The sequence below is a fragment of the Podarcis vaucheri genome, assembly GCF_965113315.1.
Source record: "Podarcis vaucheri genome assembly, chromosome: 8".
NCBI classification, from domain to species: domain Eukaryota; kingdom Metazoa; phylum Chordata; class Lepidosauria; order Squamata; family Lacertidae; genus Podarcis; species Podarcis vaucheri.
Window position 1 is genome coordinate 36134279 of NC_138766.1, and position 19713 is coordinate 36153991.

The 19713-nt window shown below is 42.3% G+C and overlaps 1 protein-coding gene across 1 annotated transcript in view; it reads left to right on the top strand.

Annotated features, from left to right (window-relative positions):
• Positions 1-1338: 1338 nt before the first annotated feature.
• CARMIL1 (capping protein regulator and myosin 1 linker 1) overlaps positions 1339-19713 on the top strand; it is a 144680-nt gene continuing 126305 nt past the window's right edge. Inside the window, exons 1-2 of the mRNA XM_082234939.1 lie at positions 1339-2021; positions 6887-6984. Coding sequence (XP_082091065.1) covers positions 1982-2021; positions 6887-6984 — 138 coding nt within the window. The 5' untranslated portion in view covers positions 1339-1981. The remainder of the gene's footprint in view (positions 2022-6886; positions 6985-19713) is intronic.

Consider the following 19713-nt stretch of genomic DNA (forward strand, 5'->3'; position numbering starts at 1 on the left):
AAAGTTTGATGTTTTGTTATGTTTTTATATTTGTTGGAAGCTGTGCAGAGTGGCTGGGGCAACCCCATCAGATGGGCAGGGTACAAGTAATAAAAATTCTTATTCTTATTATTAGTAGTAAAACAGGAATGTGGAACCAGCGGTCCTCCAGATGTAGTTCCAACTCACCTCACCTCCAGCTAGTATTAACAATGGGCTGTCTAGTCTACCAGTACCTGGAGGATTATAGGTTCCACAAGCATTCATAAGGTGCATTTCCCCTTTGTTCCATATCCATTTTTTACCCCTGCAGCAGAAGGCCACACAGTCAAACCCTATTAAGTGCCTGAGGCTGGCACTACTTGATTACTGGTCCCCAATACCTCTTTTTAGACACGAACCCCTACACTGCCATGCCATGTAATCTTTGTGGGCTTCCCATAGGCATCTTGTGGGCCACTGTCAAAACAAAATGTAGGTCTAGACCGGCCTTTGGCCTTATTCAATAGTCCCATACATTCCAGTGTTGAACAGGAACATCAGCATTCATAAGAGAGTCCTTTATTTTCCCCAGAAGATCACACCTCCAGTACAGAACTGGGTAGGAAGGAGTAAACAGCTAAGCAAAGCTTCCCCACTATTTGTTTATTAAAAGGTGTCTCTCCCTTTCCACCACTGCAGGTCTCAAAGCAGCTTACAACAATAAAATATGCAATATACTTTTTTAAAAAAACAACAACAACCAACCCCAAAATTTAAAGCCTAGACACTTTTAAGATCTAAAAAAAATTGTAAAGCATCTGATGAGAATTCCGAGTGCAAAGGAGCTGGAATCTTTGGATGTTACTCAGAGGAAGTTCAATAGGAGGCCTCACTGCCAGGTAAGTGTGCATTCCAGCCCAGTCCTATGTGTGTCTACTCGGAATCAAAACCCATTTAGTTCGATGCGGCTCACTCCAAAGCAGTTTTTCAAAACAACCGCTTGCTTGGGGATTCATGGTGGGGTGGGGGTGGGGGCAGGAGCAGGAGTAGTGGGTGGGGCTGAGGGAAGGGATCCCTTTTTTTTTGCCCAGGTTTAGACCGCCTCAAACCAGCAGATGGCCCCCCTGATCTCTCTCCGGCGCTCTCTTTGCTGCTGGATCCTGTGATTTGAGAGGGGAGGGAGGAGGGACCAAGGAGATTGCTACAAATGTCCTTAATTCTTCTTCCACCCCCTTCCCTCCCTCCCTCCTCCCTCCCTCCCTGGCCGCGCGCATGGAATCTGTTGCAAATGTAGGGCTGGCAGGAAACGCGGCTGAGTAGAAAGTCTTTCTGCTGCTTTAGCGAGAGAGAGCGCGCAACGCTCTCCACGGCGGCGGCTCTCGCGAGGTGAAGAGGCCGCCTCTCGGCTGGAGCCGCCGGGCGCGCGTGTGGGCGCGTACGAAGCGAAGCCCTTCGCCGGGGCTGGGCTTTTCTCTGCGGGGGTAAGGAATGCCGCCACCGCCACTACGACGTCCTCCTCCGCCTCCGCCTCCTCCACCCACGCTTTCCGCTTGCACCTCAAGCCAGGAGGCGGCTGCGTGAGGCAGGAGGGGAAAGCGGGAAGGAGGAAGGAGGAAAGGCGAGCCTGACGAGCGCAGACGCGGCGGCGGCGGCGAAGAAGAAGGGGATTAGCGCCGCGGTCTCTGCCTCGGGGAGACCATTCCGCCCTTGGACCTCTCTCGCCCCCTTCCCCCTGCAGCAGAAATGGAGAGGCGTCCTGTAGCAATAATCTCCTAAGTAACCCTCCGGTTTGGGGTCTTTTTTTTTAAACCTACCGATTTTTTTAAGGGTAGAAAGGAGGGGGAGAGAGACACCAGCAGCAGCAGCAGCAGGCTCGTTGCCCCTCCCTCTCCTGTTTTCCCTACCCCAAAATAATTGCGTTTTGGGCAGTTCTGTCGCGGCGAGCAGGCGCGAGTTGTCCCCGGCAACCAGCGCGCACCCGCGCACACACCTCGCTGGGGAGAGACGACGGGGGGCAGCGATGACTGAAGAGAGCTCCGACGTTCCCAAAGAGTTGCTAGGTAAGCATGTCCCTCGCCTCCCCCCCTCCCCATTTCTCTTCCTGGGTTCATAATGGGCACTTAACTGGGAGAGGTGAGGAGGAGGGGGGGTCGCTTCCTGTCAGGGGTATTAAGGTGAGGGCTAAAGTCTATGCCTGCCTGCCTGCCTGCCTGCCCCCCCCCCGACGCCTTCCTCGCCCATATCCTGTTGTCTTCTGCATTAAATGCTCCTTTGGGAACGGGGAGGCGTGGTGGGAAGCTGCAGTTACTTGTTTTCTCTGGGAGACGGCTGGAAAGGTGCGGGGGGTGGGGGGTCGTCTGTAAGCTGAAGCAGCTCTCGTTTCCTCCGCCCGCCCCCCCTCCCTTGTTTTTTGGCATCGCTGCTGCTGGAGGAGATTTGCTTACGGGGCGGAGGGGAAGATTAGGCAGCCTTTTAACTAGGCAAACGGAGCGGAGCTTTCGGCATCTGTGAGCCAACTAAGTGAAAGCAATCTTTAACCCTCTCGAGGGGCGGCTTGTTTCTCAACGCCAGCATTTCCTCGCCACCCTTGCCCTGCTGGCTCTCCCCATCTGGCCCCATAGGAGCCTCCAACCCTAGCGATGATCTCTCCTCTCCTCTGCTCTTCCCCAGACGTATGTCGAGTCTCTTGCGCGCGAAGAATGGGAAAGGGTTCTTGGATTATTCTATCGCTTGGTGGTCTTGCAAGGTTGCGTGCGAAAAGTGATGCTTAAAAAGCAGGCAGAACCTCCTAGCCTTTCCTTCTCCGGTGCAAATGCGCTCCAGAGTGTTTTGCTTATGGACCTTGCTTCGCTCTGCAAGCCAAGCTGCTAGGCGGATGGGCTTAAGATGCTCAGGTGCATAAGGAGAGGACTGCCAAAGCATCTGTTGCTGTTCAGACTGTGGATAGGGAGATTTCAAAAAGCCCCTTCCCTGTGTCTCGATTTGAAATGGACTGGGAGCCAATATGGCTGGCAGTTCAGCCCTTGTTAATTAAAAATACATCCCTGTGAAAATTATTATTTACTGGGGTAAGTAGTCTCTTTAGGCATTTATGGACTGCCCTATAGCCAAGTTCCCAGGACAGTTCAGAACAAGATTTAGTTACCTATTATAATATTGAGTGTGTCATATCAGAAAGATTCATGGGGTGTGCAACAATATTTCCTTTGCCTGGTCCACTTCAAACATGCCATGAAATTTCATGGGGTTTCCATTTTACAGAGAAGGAACTGAAACTGATCCTAGGTATATTACTTGTGACTATGTCTCGCTGAGTTCAGTGAAGCTTATTCCTACATTAAGGGTGCCCAGGATTGTAGCCTGAGGCATAGTGGTTTTTCCAGCAAAAGGCAAGTCTTCTTATCCTTCCAGATGCAGCACATCTTTTTATCTTGACTATCCACCATTCACTGCTCCTCTTCCTCTAATCTCTTTACTGCTAATGCAAGTACATATATGATGGCTGCTTCTTGAAACAGCTGGGCATAAGTTGAGGGCAATCCTTTTAGGTTTACCTGCATATGTTATTTAGTCTTCTACAAATGCACTTGAAAAGAAACTGTTTGGAAAAAATTATACTGTGTGGAGGAGCACGAAAAGGAAATGAAGGTGCTATTGCACATAATCCTGATTACAGTGGTGCCTCGCAAGACGAAATTAATTCGTTCTGCGAGTTTTTTCGTCTTGCGAATTTTTCGTCTTGCGAAGCATGGTCGAGTCACAACTGCACCTCTTCAAGCGGTTTTAAGAAAAAGGAAACAAACTTGCAAGACGTTTTCGTCTTGTGAAGCAAGCCCATATGGAAATTCGTCTTGCGAAGCAACTCAAAAAACGAAAAACTCTTTCGTCTTGCGAGTTTTTCGTCTTCCGAGGCATTCGTCTTGCGAGGTACCACTGTAATAACTTTAGACCTTCCACTAATATTACCCTGGTGAAATCAGATAGCCAGATCATAGCAGCAGTATTTGGTGCCAAACGTGTACCAGATTGCAACCCATTTGTTTTGTTGACCCATATTACTCAATGGAGTCTATTAAGAATCCTCACCTGTACAGCTCTGCTCTGGATTTTGTTTACTGTGCTAGAATGTGACACACAAATGGATCCCTGAAACTGTTTACCTGTGTGTGTATATATATATATATATGTTACATTTCTGAACTGCTTTATCACCTCCTTTGAATAAACGACACTATTACTTGCTGTGCAAATAATGCATACTTCAACAATGTCTTGACACAATGTCTGGCAGTGCATAGATAGTTAAATTCGTCATGTATGTAATGATTCTGAATATTTGGATAGGAAAAGAGTTATAGTTGCATGGGTAAATAGTGCAGGAGCATCTTGGTTCGGTTACTGTAGGACGCCAGAAAAGAAATCTGCTTGTTTCTTTTTATGCACATAATGGGGGTAAAGAAACTTACCCATTGATAGAGGGGTGGGGAAGAGTTGGATATAAAAATAACAATATTTTGAACTATCAGGTATATTTGAATCATTTGTTGCCAACTTCTAGATGGATATAATGTCTAAAAAGGCAGACACTTGCATAGATTCATATATAATGAGTTATTAGGCTGCATTGCTCATCCAGGAAAACAAAGGTGAGCTGTCTTCTATTGTAAACATAAATTAGATGTTACGGTTAATATAATATGACTTACCCTAACATCTGTCAGCTTTCAGAATTAAAGCTTGATCATACACATTTGTGTGTTCTTGAAGGTATTCCTATGTCTTCAGGGTGGATCAACATTTCCTCCAGTTTCAGTTAGTGCAGGTGCCTTAGTACTTTGGGTGGATCATCTTGCAGCAGTGATACCTTGCTGTTCTGCACTGTAGGTTAATGTGTTATAAGAGACATGATACCAAGATGCATTAGTTAAGTTGTTTGAAGATAGTCATGAAAACATAATAGCATATATTTAAATGTATAAAACCTAATGCGGACAGTCTCGCCAGAGTGGTGCATGCTCTAGTTATCTCTCGCTTGGACTACTGCAATGCGCTCTATGTGGGGCTACCTTTGAAGGTGACCCGGAAACCACAACTAATTCAGAATGTGGCAGCTAGACTGGTGACTGGGGGCGGCCGCTGAGACCACATACCACTGGTCTTGAAAGACCTACACTGGCTCCCAGTACATTTCCAAGCACAATTGGTGCTGACCTTTAATGCCCTAAACAGCCTCAGTCCAGTATACCTGAAGGAGCATCTCCACCCCCATCATTCAGCCTGGACACTGAGGTCCAGTGCCGAGGGCCTTCTGGCGGTTCCCTCGCCGCAAGAAGCCACGTTACAGGGAACTAGGCAGAGGGCCTTCTCGGTAGTGGCACCCACCCTGTGGAACACCCTCCCACCAGATGTCAAAGAGAAAAACCTGCAGTATCTTTGGCAACATGTTACTGTATTTTAATGGGTATTGATGCAAAGTCTTTCCTAGGAGATGAATTTTTAGTTAACCACAATGAACTGTGGCTGCTGCTATCTTGTTTACTGATGGGCGTGCAAAATGATGGCATCTTTGTGTTCTAAAGGCGTTTTCATCTTGGATTGTGTGTTGAGCATGTGCAGCAACAATGATGGTGGTATCCATGTTGTCTGCAGGCCAGCTTCAGACCAAATGAGGACCTTTTGATGCCCCCCTTCAATTTTTGAATATACCTAGCTTTATAGTCTATTCCATGACTTCAGTACTTGATTTGCATAAGTTACTTATCCCTGTTAATATTAAGACGATCGACTTGTACACATGGATCTGACCACAACTGCTTGCACATTGTTTGAATGGCCACAGAGGCTAAAAATTATCCAATAATGGAAACAAAAGAACATTAACACAACACTAGCCATGCTGTGAGAGCTTTATAAGTGAAGTTGAACTGTTTGTAGTACTTGCTTTGGCTGTTGAGTAGATAGCTTGTGACAAATTCTTTCCCCTTCCCACCCCCAAATCTGGTGTCTCGAGGCAGTCTCATGCTCCTAAATCCAGCCCTGGATGACTGGTGCTGGTCTGGTCCTTGCAGAGAGTGATAAAAATGTGTGAAATTGAGAATGAGGTTGGTTGAGACCAGTGACAAATGGTATGAGAAGTGAGCTCAGCATAGTTTTTTAAGGGTGTATCAGCGTGGCAGCTTTCCTTACATTTGGTTTTGTACTTCAGTGCTAAACCAGGAATGTTCATCTAAGAGGATTCCATACTTGCACCTTAAGTACCAGTACTGTACTGTAGTACTGTAGTGTCTGCCTGCAACTTGCATACTTTCATGAGTACTTCAGGGGATGGAGATGATTCCTGTTTGTGAGACTCATTTTCAAGGTACTAAAAATCGACACAGGCCCTAGGAGACTGAACTCCTAGACTGAGATCCATTCTATGTTTTGGAGAGGCCATTCTACAGCTCTCAGATAAGAACACATAGAACTGTTTTGATGTTGCAATCTAGGGGGTGACACAGCTTGCATTTACAAGGCACTGGATCTTACCTGCATTATTCGACTTCCAAAATGTGAGAGCCTGTTGTGAATATGAATGAGATCAAACATTTGAGTGCCTCAGTATCTGATTACCTTAGTTCATAGATGTCTTTCTCTGGTAAGAGGAGGAAGTAAACCTATGCTTTCCGCTTTAGACTTTTCTTTGTTTACAATGTATTATTTACCTAATGCTCAACGACAAAGGAGTGCAGATTTCCAAAGTGCAGTAGAGAATGTATAGGCATGTGTGGTTTGACTGTTTACTAAGAACAGTGGAAACATTTAGTTTAGTCATTTAAGTTTATTTGGAAACAAGAGCATTGCTTGGCAGTATAATAGTAGCATAATTTCATATTTACCTTACTTCTTAACAGTGAAAGCAATTTTATATTCTTCACTATTTCAGAAAGTGTCAAGGATGTGATTGGGAGGAAGATAAAAATTTCAGTGAAGAAGAAAGTTAAGCTAGAAGTCAAGAGCGACAAAGTGGATAACAAAATATTGGTAAGTACGCTCCTTTGCCCTGATGACTATGTCCTTCATGTTGAACAAGTTATTCCAAGCCCTCAGAAACGGTGTTCTCTTAATTTAAATGAACTGAATTTGCTAGACTCTTGCTCCTCTTCTTGAAAAAGTTGCCTGGCTTTTAAAGTTTCTCATTTCCTCTGTATTGTAGTTGTAGGGGGAGGGGGGCAGAAAGAAAAGAGTTTGGTTGTACAGCTCAGGTGAAGAAAAACTGGCATGTAACCTCCCCCCCCCCCCGACTTCATGCCTGTTGCAGGCTCTCAGTGTGTGTACCTGAGAAGTAGGGGAAAGGAAGAGCGTTCTGTAATCATGGCGGCAGGGAGGGCAGAAGCAATGGGTTTTCTTCCTTGCCTGTTTCAAAGCTCTGTCTTGTTAGAAACTTCTCCCACTTGGGAGAGGGGACAGTCATGTTGATCATGGGCTCTTGCTAGAAGATATTTGGAGGCCTGACAAATCTAGATTTGTGCCTAGTGTTATCAAGTTAAGAGTACAGCAGATAAAGACAGTTATCTACAGTATGTTCAAATTAATGTTCATGGAGGCATGCTTGCGTGGGAAGTTGCCAATATGGTGCTTGAGCTGTGTAGCAAGAGTACAAAACAGAGGGAATGCTTCCCAAATATTTCCCATTCCTTTGCCAAAGTCTGCACAGAGGAACTCTCTAAATAATTCAAATAATTTAAAATTATGTGTACTAGATGGGGTTTTGGAGGCTTTGGGAGCAACATGTTCTGCTTGTGTAAAATGTTAGGGAGGGAACACTGAAGTTCTACCCGTTAACTACTGGAAATAATGCTCAACCTACTGCTTCAGAACTCTCACCAGGCTTTGTCCACATTTTGAAGTTCTTTTTTAAAACATTCTTTAAAAAAGAGAGCCCATATTGTTGGTTTAATTTTGTGTCCGGTGCTAATTTATGGGAACATGAATTAGGATTGTGAAATTTACATAATCCTACCTGTAGGTTTGTGCAGAAAAAAAATACTCTTTCATTTCTTCAGGTTAATTACTTTGATTTTTTTTTTTAAAAAAGGATCAAGCAGATGTACAGTTGATTTTGATATTCAGTTGTTCACAACAGCAAAATTGATTCCTCCAGAACAACAGTTTTGAAATTTTGTTCCACAATGTGTATATGTGTTTACATAGGTGTGAAGGAGAACAGGCTGTCAGCAGAAAGCAGTTTGTATTATGACTATCAGATTCACGGAATATTTTTGAGCCTGATGTATTGTAACACAACAGCTGTCATAGACTTGAAAGATTTCCTGCCAGCTTATGCATATCAGATGCAGGCAAGAAGCAGTAAGCTTCTGTTCAAAAAGTGTTAAATGCTCACTCCCCTATGAACAATTTGATTGCTTTCTTCATTTGACGCATACTTACTGAGCATTAGTGATATTAATAAATGCCATACCTCTTTCTGGGATCAGCTACTTAAAGAATTTGACGTATCTTATATGCAGTGTCTCTGCAAGGATCTCTCCCTCTCCCCCTCCATCTCCCTCTTTCCTTCCCTCTTTCCTTCCCTCCCCCTCTCTTAAAAAAAAATGGCCCTAAATTCTACACCTTGCACTCTCCCTACTTTAGGTCTGGAATATGCATGTTGACTGATGGAGAATTTTTTGTCTTAAAAAAAATTATTCATTTAACTGATCAGTTCATTCACATAATAGAATGTGAGTGACTTTTTGACTTGCACAAAATTATTGCTGTTATTGGTGCTAGATGATATAGTTGATACATTGCATTTCTGTTGGACTTGCTGGGAAACAAGCTAAAGTTTAGTGTTTTCACATTTCCTTATCACCCTTTTGCACTTCTCACTGCTAATTCTGCTATGGGTGTCCAAGTACAAAATATAGGCACTGTTCATTAGACCACAAACCATGTGTATAATTAAAGTGCTGCTTTCATTTGTCAAGAAGTGTCATAGGAAAGTTCTGTTTCTTTGTATTCTGCATAGAAAGGCAGCAGTTTAAAGGTATTGACTGAAGTGTACATATTTTGTGAATGAATATATTGGAGTATTCCTGACTTTCCATATGCAAGTTGATTTGTGTTAAACAAAATGGTATGTGATGTTAACCATAGTTCTTCAGTTTGCACAAAGTGTAGTTATGGTAAGTAGAAGCAAAAGCTTCTAAACTCTTCCAGAGTGTGTGACCTTGAGGCTTACTTATACTCTTTTATGTCACGGGCATCTTCCCTGTGGGCTAGCCCTCATAAAAGGGATCCTAAGTTACATTAAGGTTAATGTTGAGGGTTGAGTACAAGTGCCAGTTTAAGAGTGTTATCTTAGTGCCCCAGAATGTCTACATTCTGGCATTATGAGCAATGAGTAAACGAAACTCCGAGTAACATATGCTTTCAGGTCATTTCTGAGGTTTTTAAACATTTTTAAACATCTTGGACAAAAAAGTAAGGATCACCCTCATGCTAATGGCAATTCACTGCCTTCTGCTTGCTGTTTTCTTATTTTGAGGTCAAAAATAGCTTGGAGTTATTCATTAACTTGGACTGCTTCATTAAGAAATTCCAAACAGGAATCTACTTGGTTGAATGGCCCTAGGTGCCTCACATTGCAGGAGGAAAGGTGCTACAAAAATGTAACAAATAAATTATTTTCACTGATCTATTTACAAAATGGCAACTTCTGTGTAGCTTGAATATAGGACATGGTGATGGAGACAAGTGTTTGTAGGATTGCAGCTTGAATTCTTAATAGTTGATTTTTAGGGTTACTTTTTTGTAGATTTTGACTTTCTAAACATTCACATAAATTTGGGAGAAGAGGAAAATGAATATTGGGTTGTTTCTAAGTTCTGTAGCTAATCTACTTCACAGTGTCCCCAATGAAAGATTTTATCCTCACGTACTATTTGCAATCATTTGGTTTATTTAGACATTCAGCACTTCTTCTTCTTCTTCTTCTTCTTCTTCTTCTTCTTCTTCTTCTTCTTCTTCTTCTTGTTTTCATACTCTGCTAGGTCTTGCTTTCACTCCCAGTTTGTTTAATCTCAACAGTTAGCTTCTGACATGGCTTTGGTAAAGGCCAGTGTGCTGTTTTTTTACTGATTAGGGAAAGCACTCCTGGTAACTAATTTTCAAAGTCACGATCTATTTAACTCAGGGAAATAAAAACAACTTTAAGTAGAAGTGGGGATTTGGTTATGGAACAAAACCAGCATGAATATATTATAAGACAGCTGTGTTGGAGTAGAGCCACGCAAAGGTTGCTAATGCTAAATGACTTAAATGTTACAGTGAGGACCCAAATGGAGATTGTGAAAAAGCACTTCCATGTGGCAGTGCTCAGTATTGTTTGAAAGTGTCTTCTAGTAGGTATTATTAGTGCAATTGTATTCAGTGTTTCCATGTCATCCCTGATGACTTGAATGACTATAATGTCACATGTGTGAATGCAGCATTTTCATGCTAGCACCAGCCACCAAGGACAGCAGATGTTACTAGACTTAGTTTGGCTAAATCGCATATGGAGGGACCTTAACATCACAATTCTGATAGAAAGTACCTCTCTGTGGCACTGTTCAAGCTAATGGCCTCCACAACAAGAATGTACAATGTTTCAGTCAGCACTCTGATACATATCTTCATCAAAATCTGTAAATGCACCTGTCTTTAAATTAAGGGAATGATAAGGGAAGGATAAGGATAAGGGACGCGGGTGGTGCTGTGGGTTAAAGAGACTAGGACTTGCCGATCAGAAGCTCGGCGGTTCGAATCCCCGCGACAGGGTGAGCTCCCTTTGCTCGGTCCCTGCTCCTGCCAACCTAGCAGTTTGAAAGCATGTCAAAGTGCAAGTAGATAAATAGGTACAAACTAGGTGTTTGTTGAAAGTTTAGTTGGCAGACTGTTAGGTGACTAGTAAATTCATATGGAGCAAGATTCTTCAGGAAGAATTGTTAACCATTTGGGACATTTGGAAGAACTTTGAGCTGAAAAAAGGAGAAGCGCAAAGTGAGAAGAAAATCAACAGTGAAGGTTGTCAAAGTCCTTAAAATGCCTTATGAACTTACTGACAATTATGGTCTCTGCCTTAGTGTTTTGTGCATGCTGTCTAGGGAAGCATGTATCAGTTTGACAAATGTGCATTCTGATTTGATATACTCTGTGAGAGTGATGGATGAATTTAAATGTGGGTGCATAGGTGGGAAATACAGCTAAATACTGCCTTGAAGTGGTGAAGAATACTTTCTCTGTTATTCCACAGTACAGGACATTCTGTCCAAGTGTTTTAGCATTAGCAACTTGTTTTCTCTATTTCCTATTTCTGGAAGTTATTTTCAGTTCCTTGCTGTTTTTGTTTGGCCTTGGGTAAATTCTCGAAGTTGACATATCTGTTAGGATTGTGCTGGTCAGCTCAAACTTGAATTGTAACACCACAATCAAGCTTTTATTTTAATCATTTGGCTTACTTCTTTTTAATTTGAAGAATGTATATACTGCTTAATCAAAGAACTCTATATATATATATATATATATATATATATATATATATCACAGGGACGCGGGTGGCGCTGTGGGCTAAAGCCTCAGCGCCTAGGGCTTGCCGATCGAAAGGTCGGCGGTTCGAATCCCCGCGGCGGGGTGCGCTCCCGCTGCTCGGTCCCAGCGCCTGCCCACCTAGCAGTTCGAAAGCACCCCCGGGTGCAAGTAGATAAATAGGTACCGCTTACCAGCGGGAAGGTAAACGGCGTTCCGTGTGCGGCTCTGGCTCGCCAGAGCAGCGTTGTCACGCTGGCCACGTGACCCGGAAGTGTCTTCGGACAGCGCTGGCCCCCGGCCAATAGATGTGAGATGGGCACACAAACCCCAGAGTCTGTCAAGACTGGCCCGTTCGGGCAGGGGTACCTTTACCTTTACCTATATATATATCACACAAATAAAATCAGCAAGATTTAAAGCAGATATACATAACTTCTTACATGTCCAGATAGGCTTGCTGAAACAAGTTTTTTGCAGGCTTATAAAACAACATAATGAAGGGGTCTGACTAAGGTTGATAGGCAGGGGATTCCCAGAGCATAGGTGATGTCACATTGAAAGCTCAACTTCCTGTAGATTTAGAGCAAACATTCTTATAAGAGTGCAAATTCAGCAGATTGAAGGGATTGAGTAGACACAGGGGGCAAGGCAGTCCGTCAGGTAAACTGGTCCCAAGCTGTTAAGGACTTTATACACTAATACTAAGACCTAGAACTTGGTTTGGGAGCGAATTCGCAGTCAGTACAGAACTTGTGAAGGTGTAATACGCTGGCGCTTTCTTGGCTATTTGGCCTTAACTCAATGCTGCTATTCACTTCATAATTATAATGTGCTTACTTGCTGTTTATTTGTTGATATAATAGCTTTTTAAGAATTGCAGTACTCACCTTGGGCTTCTTCCCTCACCGTCATCAGTTTCCTCTCAGTGCCATGAGTAACCTCTTGCTCTGTGCTTGGCAGGGCTAAGGAAGACTGTCATGCTCTTTCAGGGTTCCTTCCTGGCATGATAACTAATTTTAACATGGTAAAAGGAAATAGAAGCATGCAGATAAGTCAGGAGCAGGACAGAAAACTACAATCTTTGTGTGTGTGGAAAATAGCACCCAACGTATCCATATTTTAAAAGATACTTCTTGTGTATAAAGTCCTGTGGCTTTGGCTTGTTTCAAAACAAACAAGATCTTGTAAAACTTGTTGGAAGTCACACATCATTCGTCTCTTTCGTCCTCTTCAATTCCATCTTTATCCCACTCACACTTAAAACCGCATCTCTTCTTAGTTATGATCTCCATCTATTCTATAAGTGAATGACAAGGGGAAAACATAATTGATTATAGAAGTGTAAGAAAATTAAAACAATGGATGCAAACAAAATTCTTCTGTGCCTCTCCCTGGCCACAAGTCCTACTTAAATAAATACTTAAGTGTGCTTCAGAAAGTGCCTAACCTTGACCTTTAGCAGACTGTCAGCATGGCAGTCTTCCAGAACTGGGGTGAAGCCATACTGTTATAACTTTGTCAGGAAACTACCCTGTCATTATCATGATGAGATGCTGAGGAGGAGGCGGGCTTTTAGGTATGAGGGAGAACTGTGGACTGCTTTGTTTTACAAGTGCCATTGAACTTTGCACTTCACTCTTGCTTCCCTCCTCCCACATTAAGAATGAGATGGGTTAGTAGTAGTTCTTCTCTAATTCCAGGAGAAGCATCTTTAACTTATAGTCTTTCCTTCTGTCCCCGCTCCCCAAGTTTGTGATTCCACGTTCTTTTGGATAGTTCCCTTCATTTTTTTCCTTTGGTTATTCAGAAATTGAGACAATTGTGGTTACTTGACATTCATCACTTACTACAGAGAAGTCTCTAAGTGACTTATAGGGTTAAGAGTAAAAAAAAAAAAAGACATAGCATGAAATGAAAAGTAATACATTCCAATAAAAACTCATTTCTTTCATCCACAAAAAGAACACACACACTAAAAAGAACAACAGGACTTTAGTAGAAAGAACATTCCAATTCAGTAGGCCATCAACCCTCTTATCATACTCCATCAAATGCCTGGGAGACCAATCTGTGAACATTCTTTGTGCCTAGTTGCATCACACCTGTGTTTTATGTAGCAGAAGTGGCTAAGAGACTGAGCAATAAACCAAGTGTTTCAAATCCTTACTCTGCCATAAACTCATGGCCTTAGAGCAAGTTGCTCACTCTTAGCTTTTAGGCGCCATCAGAAATAAAATAATAATATTAGTAGTGTTTGTGGGGTGTGTGTGTGTTTCTTAATTTCTACTTTTAGTAAAACTAGATTTGCTGCCATAAGATAGTGTTAACAGATAAAAGAAGGGATTGCCTTCTGTCCGTGGCAGTATGAAGCAAATTAATCGTTTTATTTTTAAAATCTGTATCCTTCATTATCTTTCAACAAATGCAAAGCTGCAAACAGTACATAGAATCGCCATAGCAAGAGCGAAAACATCAAAAAGCAATTTGTTAAAAAGTGAAAACAAACCCTAGTGCACCAGGAGGAACCAAGCACAAAGGGCAACTAATCCCAAAAGGTCCTCTTGATGAGCCAGGGTTTTGTTTGTTTGTTTAACCTGGCATTCGAAGCACACAGTATTGGGGGGGGGCATTCCATACAGTTGGCACAGTAATTGAGAAGGCCATGATCTCATCACTTGGCCTAAGACCTCAGATGTTGAAAAAGGTGTGGAACAATGTACAGATGTTGAAAAAGGTGTGGAAAAAATACTCTTTACGTATTTGGGTCCCAAGGCATTTGCAACTTTAATGCAAGAAAGAAAGAAAAACACAGTAAATTGAGTCCAGATAATCTGTGCAAATTAAACAGTACTTTCTAGTTTTTGGTAGTGACACTTTGTACCATTTGAAGTTTCCAGATAACATTGAAGGTCTTACTTGATTTTCTAGTTCAGTACATTGATTTAAAAAGACATCTTGCAAAGTCTGTATCATTGCATGAAAGAGATTCATTTTGTAATTTTCCAGCGGATATAGGAGTCTGTGTTACATTGCAATTTGGGCAAGGTTATGTTTGTTTGAGGTGCGGTTTGGATTTAATTAATAGGTCTAGAGGGGGAAATCGTGCCTTTGTGAGATATTGCAACTGCTGCAACAACTATCTTCTACTTGTAATCCCAAGTCAGCAAGCGGATTTTAAACATGATGCTGGGGCATGCATCTGATGTTGTATCTAAACCGAATTGTCAGCCTGTGTGTGTTAGTATGCTGCTGCAGCACTTGCTCTGGATCCTTGAAATGGTGTTTGCATTAGGTGACTCTCTTTAGACATGATGTCAGGCATATGTGACTTTGCATGGCTAGTTAGAGCTTTAATGTCCAGCATTTTGCAAGTAAAGAGCCCAGTTAAGGGAAAAACAAGACGATGCATTGTTTCAGCATCGCTTCCCCAAAGCAGTAGAGAGAGCCTTGGTAAAATCATTATTCTGATTAGAAGCTAGATCAGTCATTTACAGAAGAGTTCTCCCCCCACCCCTTTTTCCTCACCTTGCTAATTTCCTTAAATGGCAAGCTTTGACTTGAATAATCTCTGATTCAAAATGCAAATAGTTGAAGTATGATGGCTGACCAAGCTGTTTCGGATATATAGTAGTCCTTAAACCTGTTTCATTTCCTCCAGTGTAGTTGCCCCATAGAAATCTGTATGACGAAAGCATATCAAACAAAGACCTTGTGAATATGACCTTGCGCTCCTTGGAGGAAGGGCAAGATATAAATGCAACAATAAATAAATAACTGCATATAGGGCATTTAATGACAATTCTAAAGACCTCACCCTAACATCCTCTTTCAGTATGCCTTCACTTTCTTTCTATTGAATATTCTGTCTCTCCCACAACTGTTCTGTATCATTCTGTATCAGTTTGGTGTAGCAACTTTTGAAGTTTGTAGATAAATATGGGGCATATTCCTCCCAACCTCCATTTCCCAGATTTTTTCAGCCCGTACATGATTGCATAACTTTCATTTTATAGATACCTCAGGTTTTTATGTTATAAAGGGAAGACTGAAAACTCGGGGGGGGTGGGGAAAGGAAGTGAGGGTTTTTGGTTTACAGTGGCAAGAGAATACTTTGTCAATACACATTTCAAAAATGTTATTGACCTCTTTGCATGTCAGAATTGATGGGCTTTTAAAAGCATGTGTGTTTTCTTTTTTTGCCATTTATGCTGGTGACTGCTTGGGCTCTGGTTAAAGCTTCATTGACAGTATTTTGTTTCTGGGTCATGCCCTTGATTTTTAAATTAACATAATAGGAATAGATCATCTAAGGGCGTGTATTTCCTCCAGACATCTGTTTTGAGTAACTGATGTTGAGGGATGGCTTCCCACTTGAAATATTTGCTCATAGTATATATGTATGTTGCCATGTATATATTGCTTCATTGGTTTTGTTGAGTGTTGTAGATTACTAAAAAGGTAAAGAACCCCTGACAGTTAAGTCTAGTCATGAATGACTCTGGGGTTGTGGCGCTCATCTCGCTTTACTGGCCGAGGGAGCTGACGTTTGTCTGCAGAGTTTTTCTGGGTCATGTGGCCAGCATGACTAGGCCGCTTCTGGCAAAACCAGAGCAGTGCATGGAAATACTGTTTACCTTCCCGCCGGAGCGGTACCTATTTATCTACTTGCACTTTGACATGCTTTCGAACTGCTAGGTTAGCAGGAGCTGGGACAGAGCAATGGGAGCTCACCCCATGGCGGGGATTCAAATCGCCGACCTTCTGATCGGCAAGCCCTAGGCCCAGTGGTTTAGACCACTGCGCCACCTGCGTCTGTGGATATATTACTAATATCCTCTTATATAATAATAATAATACTAATAATAATAACAATAATAGTAATAATAATAATAATAACAATAATAATATATAATAGTAATATATAGTAATATATATATATATATATATTACTAATATCCTCTTAATAGGAAGGAGATACTTGATGGTCTCTATAACCTTCTGATGTGTTCTTCCCTTTTTGTATTAACAACTGGGGAGATGACGACTGACTGCTTACCTAATGTGGTATAGTAAAATAGGAGCTTGATTATCTTTTGATAGAAATATGTACTGGCTTTGAGGAAAAGAGGGGAGAAATGCTGTCCCTAAGTAAGAATTTCAGACATCTCAGTTTTCGTTCAGAAACTTGGCTCTTTTTCTAAAGTACACTTTTGCAGAAACTGATGAAATACAACATGGGTTTGCCAGAGGGATGAGTGTACACACACAGCATTCTGCACCTCCCTGCATTTCTGAAGGGCTACACTGTTAGAACTGACTTTTTCCTAGGGCATAAACAGGAAGGACTGGCTCATGTTTTGTCAGATGTTTGGCAGGAATGAAACAAATGGACTCAATAGTGGTGGTTGTTTTTTGTTTGTTTTTTAATGGCCAAGCCAGAAAAGAGCAGCCTTTGAAAACTAGGTATCTCATAAGTGCCAAGTAGATGAACCCTATAAAAACTAAACAATGAGCTTTAAAGAAATAAAACTTGCTTTATCTTGATTACCTAGTGCTAACAGTGTGTGCCGAGCATTCGGCACAAATTCTGCTTCTGGAATGTTGGTTTGCAACATTAACATTTCAAATGGCAGGCAGTCGTAGAGGATTTATATCTGGATTATAAAAGTGCCAGAAAAAGGTATTAAGGAAGAAAGGATAAAAGGAGTTAAATGATAAATGACTTGGGTATCACTTGTACCAGCAGGTCTTGAATCACTATGAAATTAGACGTGAAAAAAGGCACTTGTTGGTTTTTAAGCTGTTCCACAAAACCAATTCAAACAAGTCAGTTTCCTGGGGTAAATGCAGTACCGGTTCCTGCTATATGTGGCAAGGAGAGCTTTACCCCACACGAAATGCAGATAGTGTGGCTGAATTTGTTGCCTGTATGTGGTCTGCCATGCTAGTTATCGCTTAATGCTGCAGTCACTTCATGTGTTTATTCACCTTTAATGACTTCAGCTTTAGTGCACATTAAGCTAACCTTGGTTGGTAGGAAATTGCCCCGAGGAACACAACAAGGCATTTGCAAGCAGAGCTGTTTATTTATTTCTCTATCTTTACCCTAACATCCCAGGGTGGGTTAAAGCATTCAAAACAATTTAAATCAACTTTGAAACTTTTATAATTGCCTTCTCTTTGCTCATCTGTTAGACAGGCTTTCCCAACCTGGTGCCTTAGCTCAGGGTGGTGTGGAAGTTTAGAAGACCAGAGAGGAGCTTGCCATAGTTGGTCTTACCATGTTGTGTAATCCAGGCCAATGTGCCTTTGAGAATTAGGTTGCTGTTCTAATCTCGGGCTCTCCACACTTCCTTTTTCCTATAAATTCCCCTGCTTCATCACTTCATACTGTCCAAACTACTGACAGCAGGATGTGCCTTAAATTAAATGTGGTTTCTTTTAAAATTCCTTTTGGCAACCTGACTTCACCTGAGGACTTCATTATGTGGTGATCTAAGCTGCTTATTTGCTGTGGCATGCTCCAGAGGAGCTGCTGACTCAGCTGTGAGTGGGGATGATCTAAGCTCTGGAATAGAGTTCTTGAACTCTGTGTAGATTTCTTTTTGACATTGCTACTTTTTGAAAGAGAACGTTGACTTAAGAATAGGATAGAGATGGTGACATAAACCACAGAACTGACTTCCTTTGAGGGTTTCCTAGGCAGGTGGTCCTCAGACCTGGCTGTTCAGCTATCCTCCCAGTTTTGAGGCAACAGTGGGAAAGCCCAAATGGATCCCTTTTTCTTTTTTGAATTATGAAGACATGTGTTGTGCAGTGAAGGAATGACTGAGGAACTGAGGACACCTCTGATATTCATTTCCCTACTCTCACTGGAGTTTTGGCTTTGGCTGCTCATCTAAATGTTCAAAACAAAACAAACTGGTATCAGCCCTGATTGCTTCGCCATTCTGGGCTTCTGTCTTCAGCAGTTGTTTTGGACCTCCCTGTGTCTAGGCCTGTAAGTCAAATTCTACTGGCACCAATAATGGCAAAGTATATGTGTATAAATATGGATGAAAACATTGCAGGAAATACATTTCAGGGATATGGTGGTGTATTTCAGAAACACAGGCAGTATTTGCTATGAGTAGTGTTCATAAACATGTTTGAAATTGAGTAGGTAACATTCTTAAAAATAATCTAAAGCTACATTTTGATATGTTTTTAATGATTTGCAACCTTACTATTTTCTCAGTTGCTGTTGTTTGTAAAGAAAGGATAGGAAATTTTTGACTTCTGAGGTCAACAATAATAAATATGGCCCAGTAGATAGTTCAGGTTAAAATTTTCCTTGGCACCACCATTAAATTACTGTATTTTTCACCCCATAGGACGCACCTAGTTTTTTTGGGGGGAGAAATAAAGAAAAAAAAATTTCCCCCCCAGGTGCGGGGCTGGGGCGGGGGAAGCCCGAGCTTCTCCAGCCCCCAGAAAAGGCTGCTATCTGCAAGCCGTGGGAGAGCTGCGCGAGACTTCGTGCGGCTCTCCCTCGGCTAGTGGAGCGAAGCCCGAAGCTTGGGGCGTGCTGAGCTCAGCACGCCCCAAGCTTCTGGGTGCCGGCAAGCTCTCTGCTAGCAGTGGGAGAGCTGCGTCTACCACGGCTAGCGGATAGCTTCCTGAAGCCTGGAGAGCGAGAGGGGTCGGTGCGCACCCCCCCTCGCTCTCCAGGCTTCAGCGAAAGCCTGCGTTCGCCCCATAGGACGCAGGCACATTTCCCCTTCATTTTTGGAGGGGGAAAAGTGCGTCCTATAGGGCAAAAAATACGGTAACATACATGCGTAGCTTAACACAGGTTAAAAGCAGACCCTGGTTAGCAGCAGCTGTGATGAACTGGGGTGCCAGAATAACCCCAAACAGTGGGGGAATGTAGAACAGATTTTCTACTGAGAGAGACAGCCTTTGCCCTAACAATCAAACATTGTTAAGGAGCATGGAGTGTTGTGTCTGCATGGGCTCCTAATCTCTGTGTTTTGAAGAATTCTACTGACTTGGTGAAGGACAAATTTTGGAGATCAATGGCCTTTCTTTTTTTAACATACTGTGTGTTGTACCTGAAGAGAAACTGGAAGCAGTGTGGTAGTTGTGAATATTTCCTTTAGTGAAAGGAACATGGGCTATTGCTGCTGCTGCTTTTCCTTCTTCTTTGTGAAATTTACT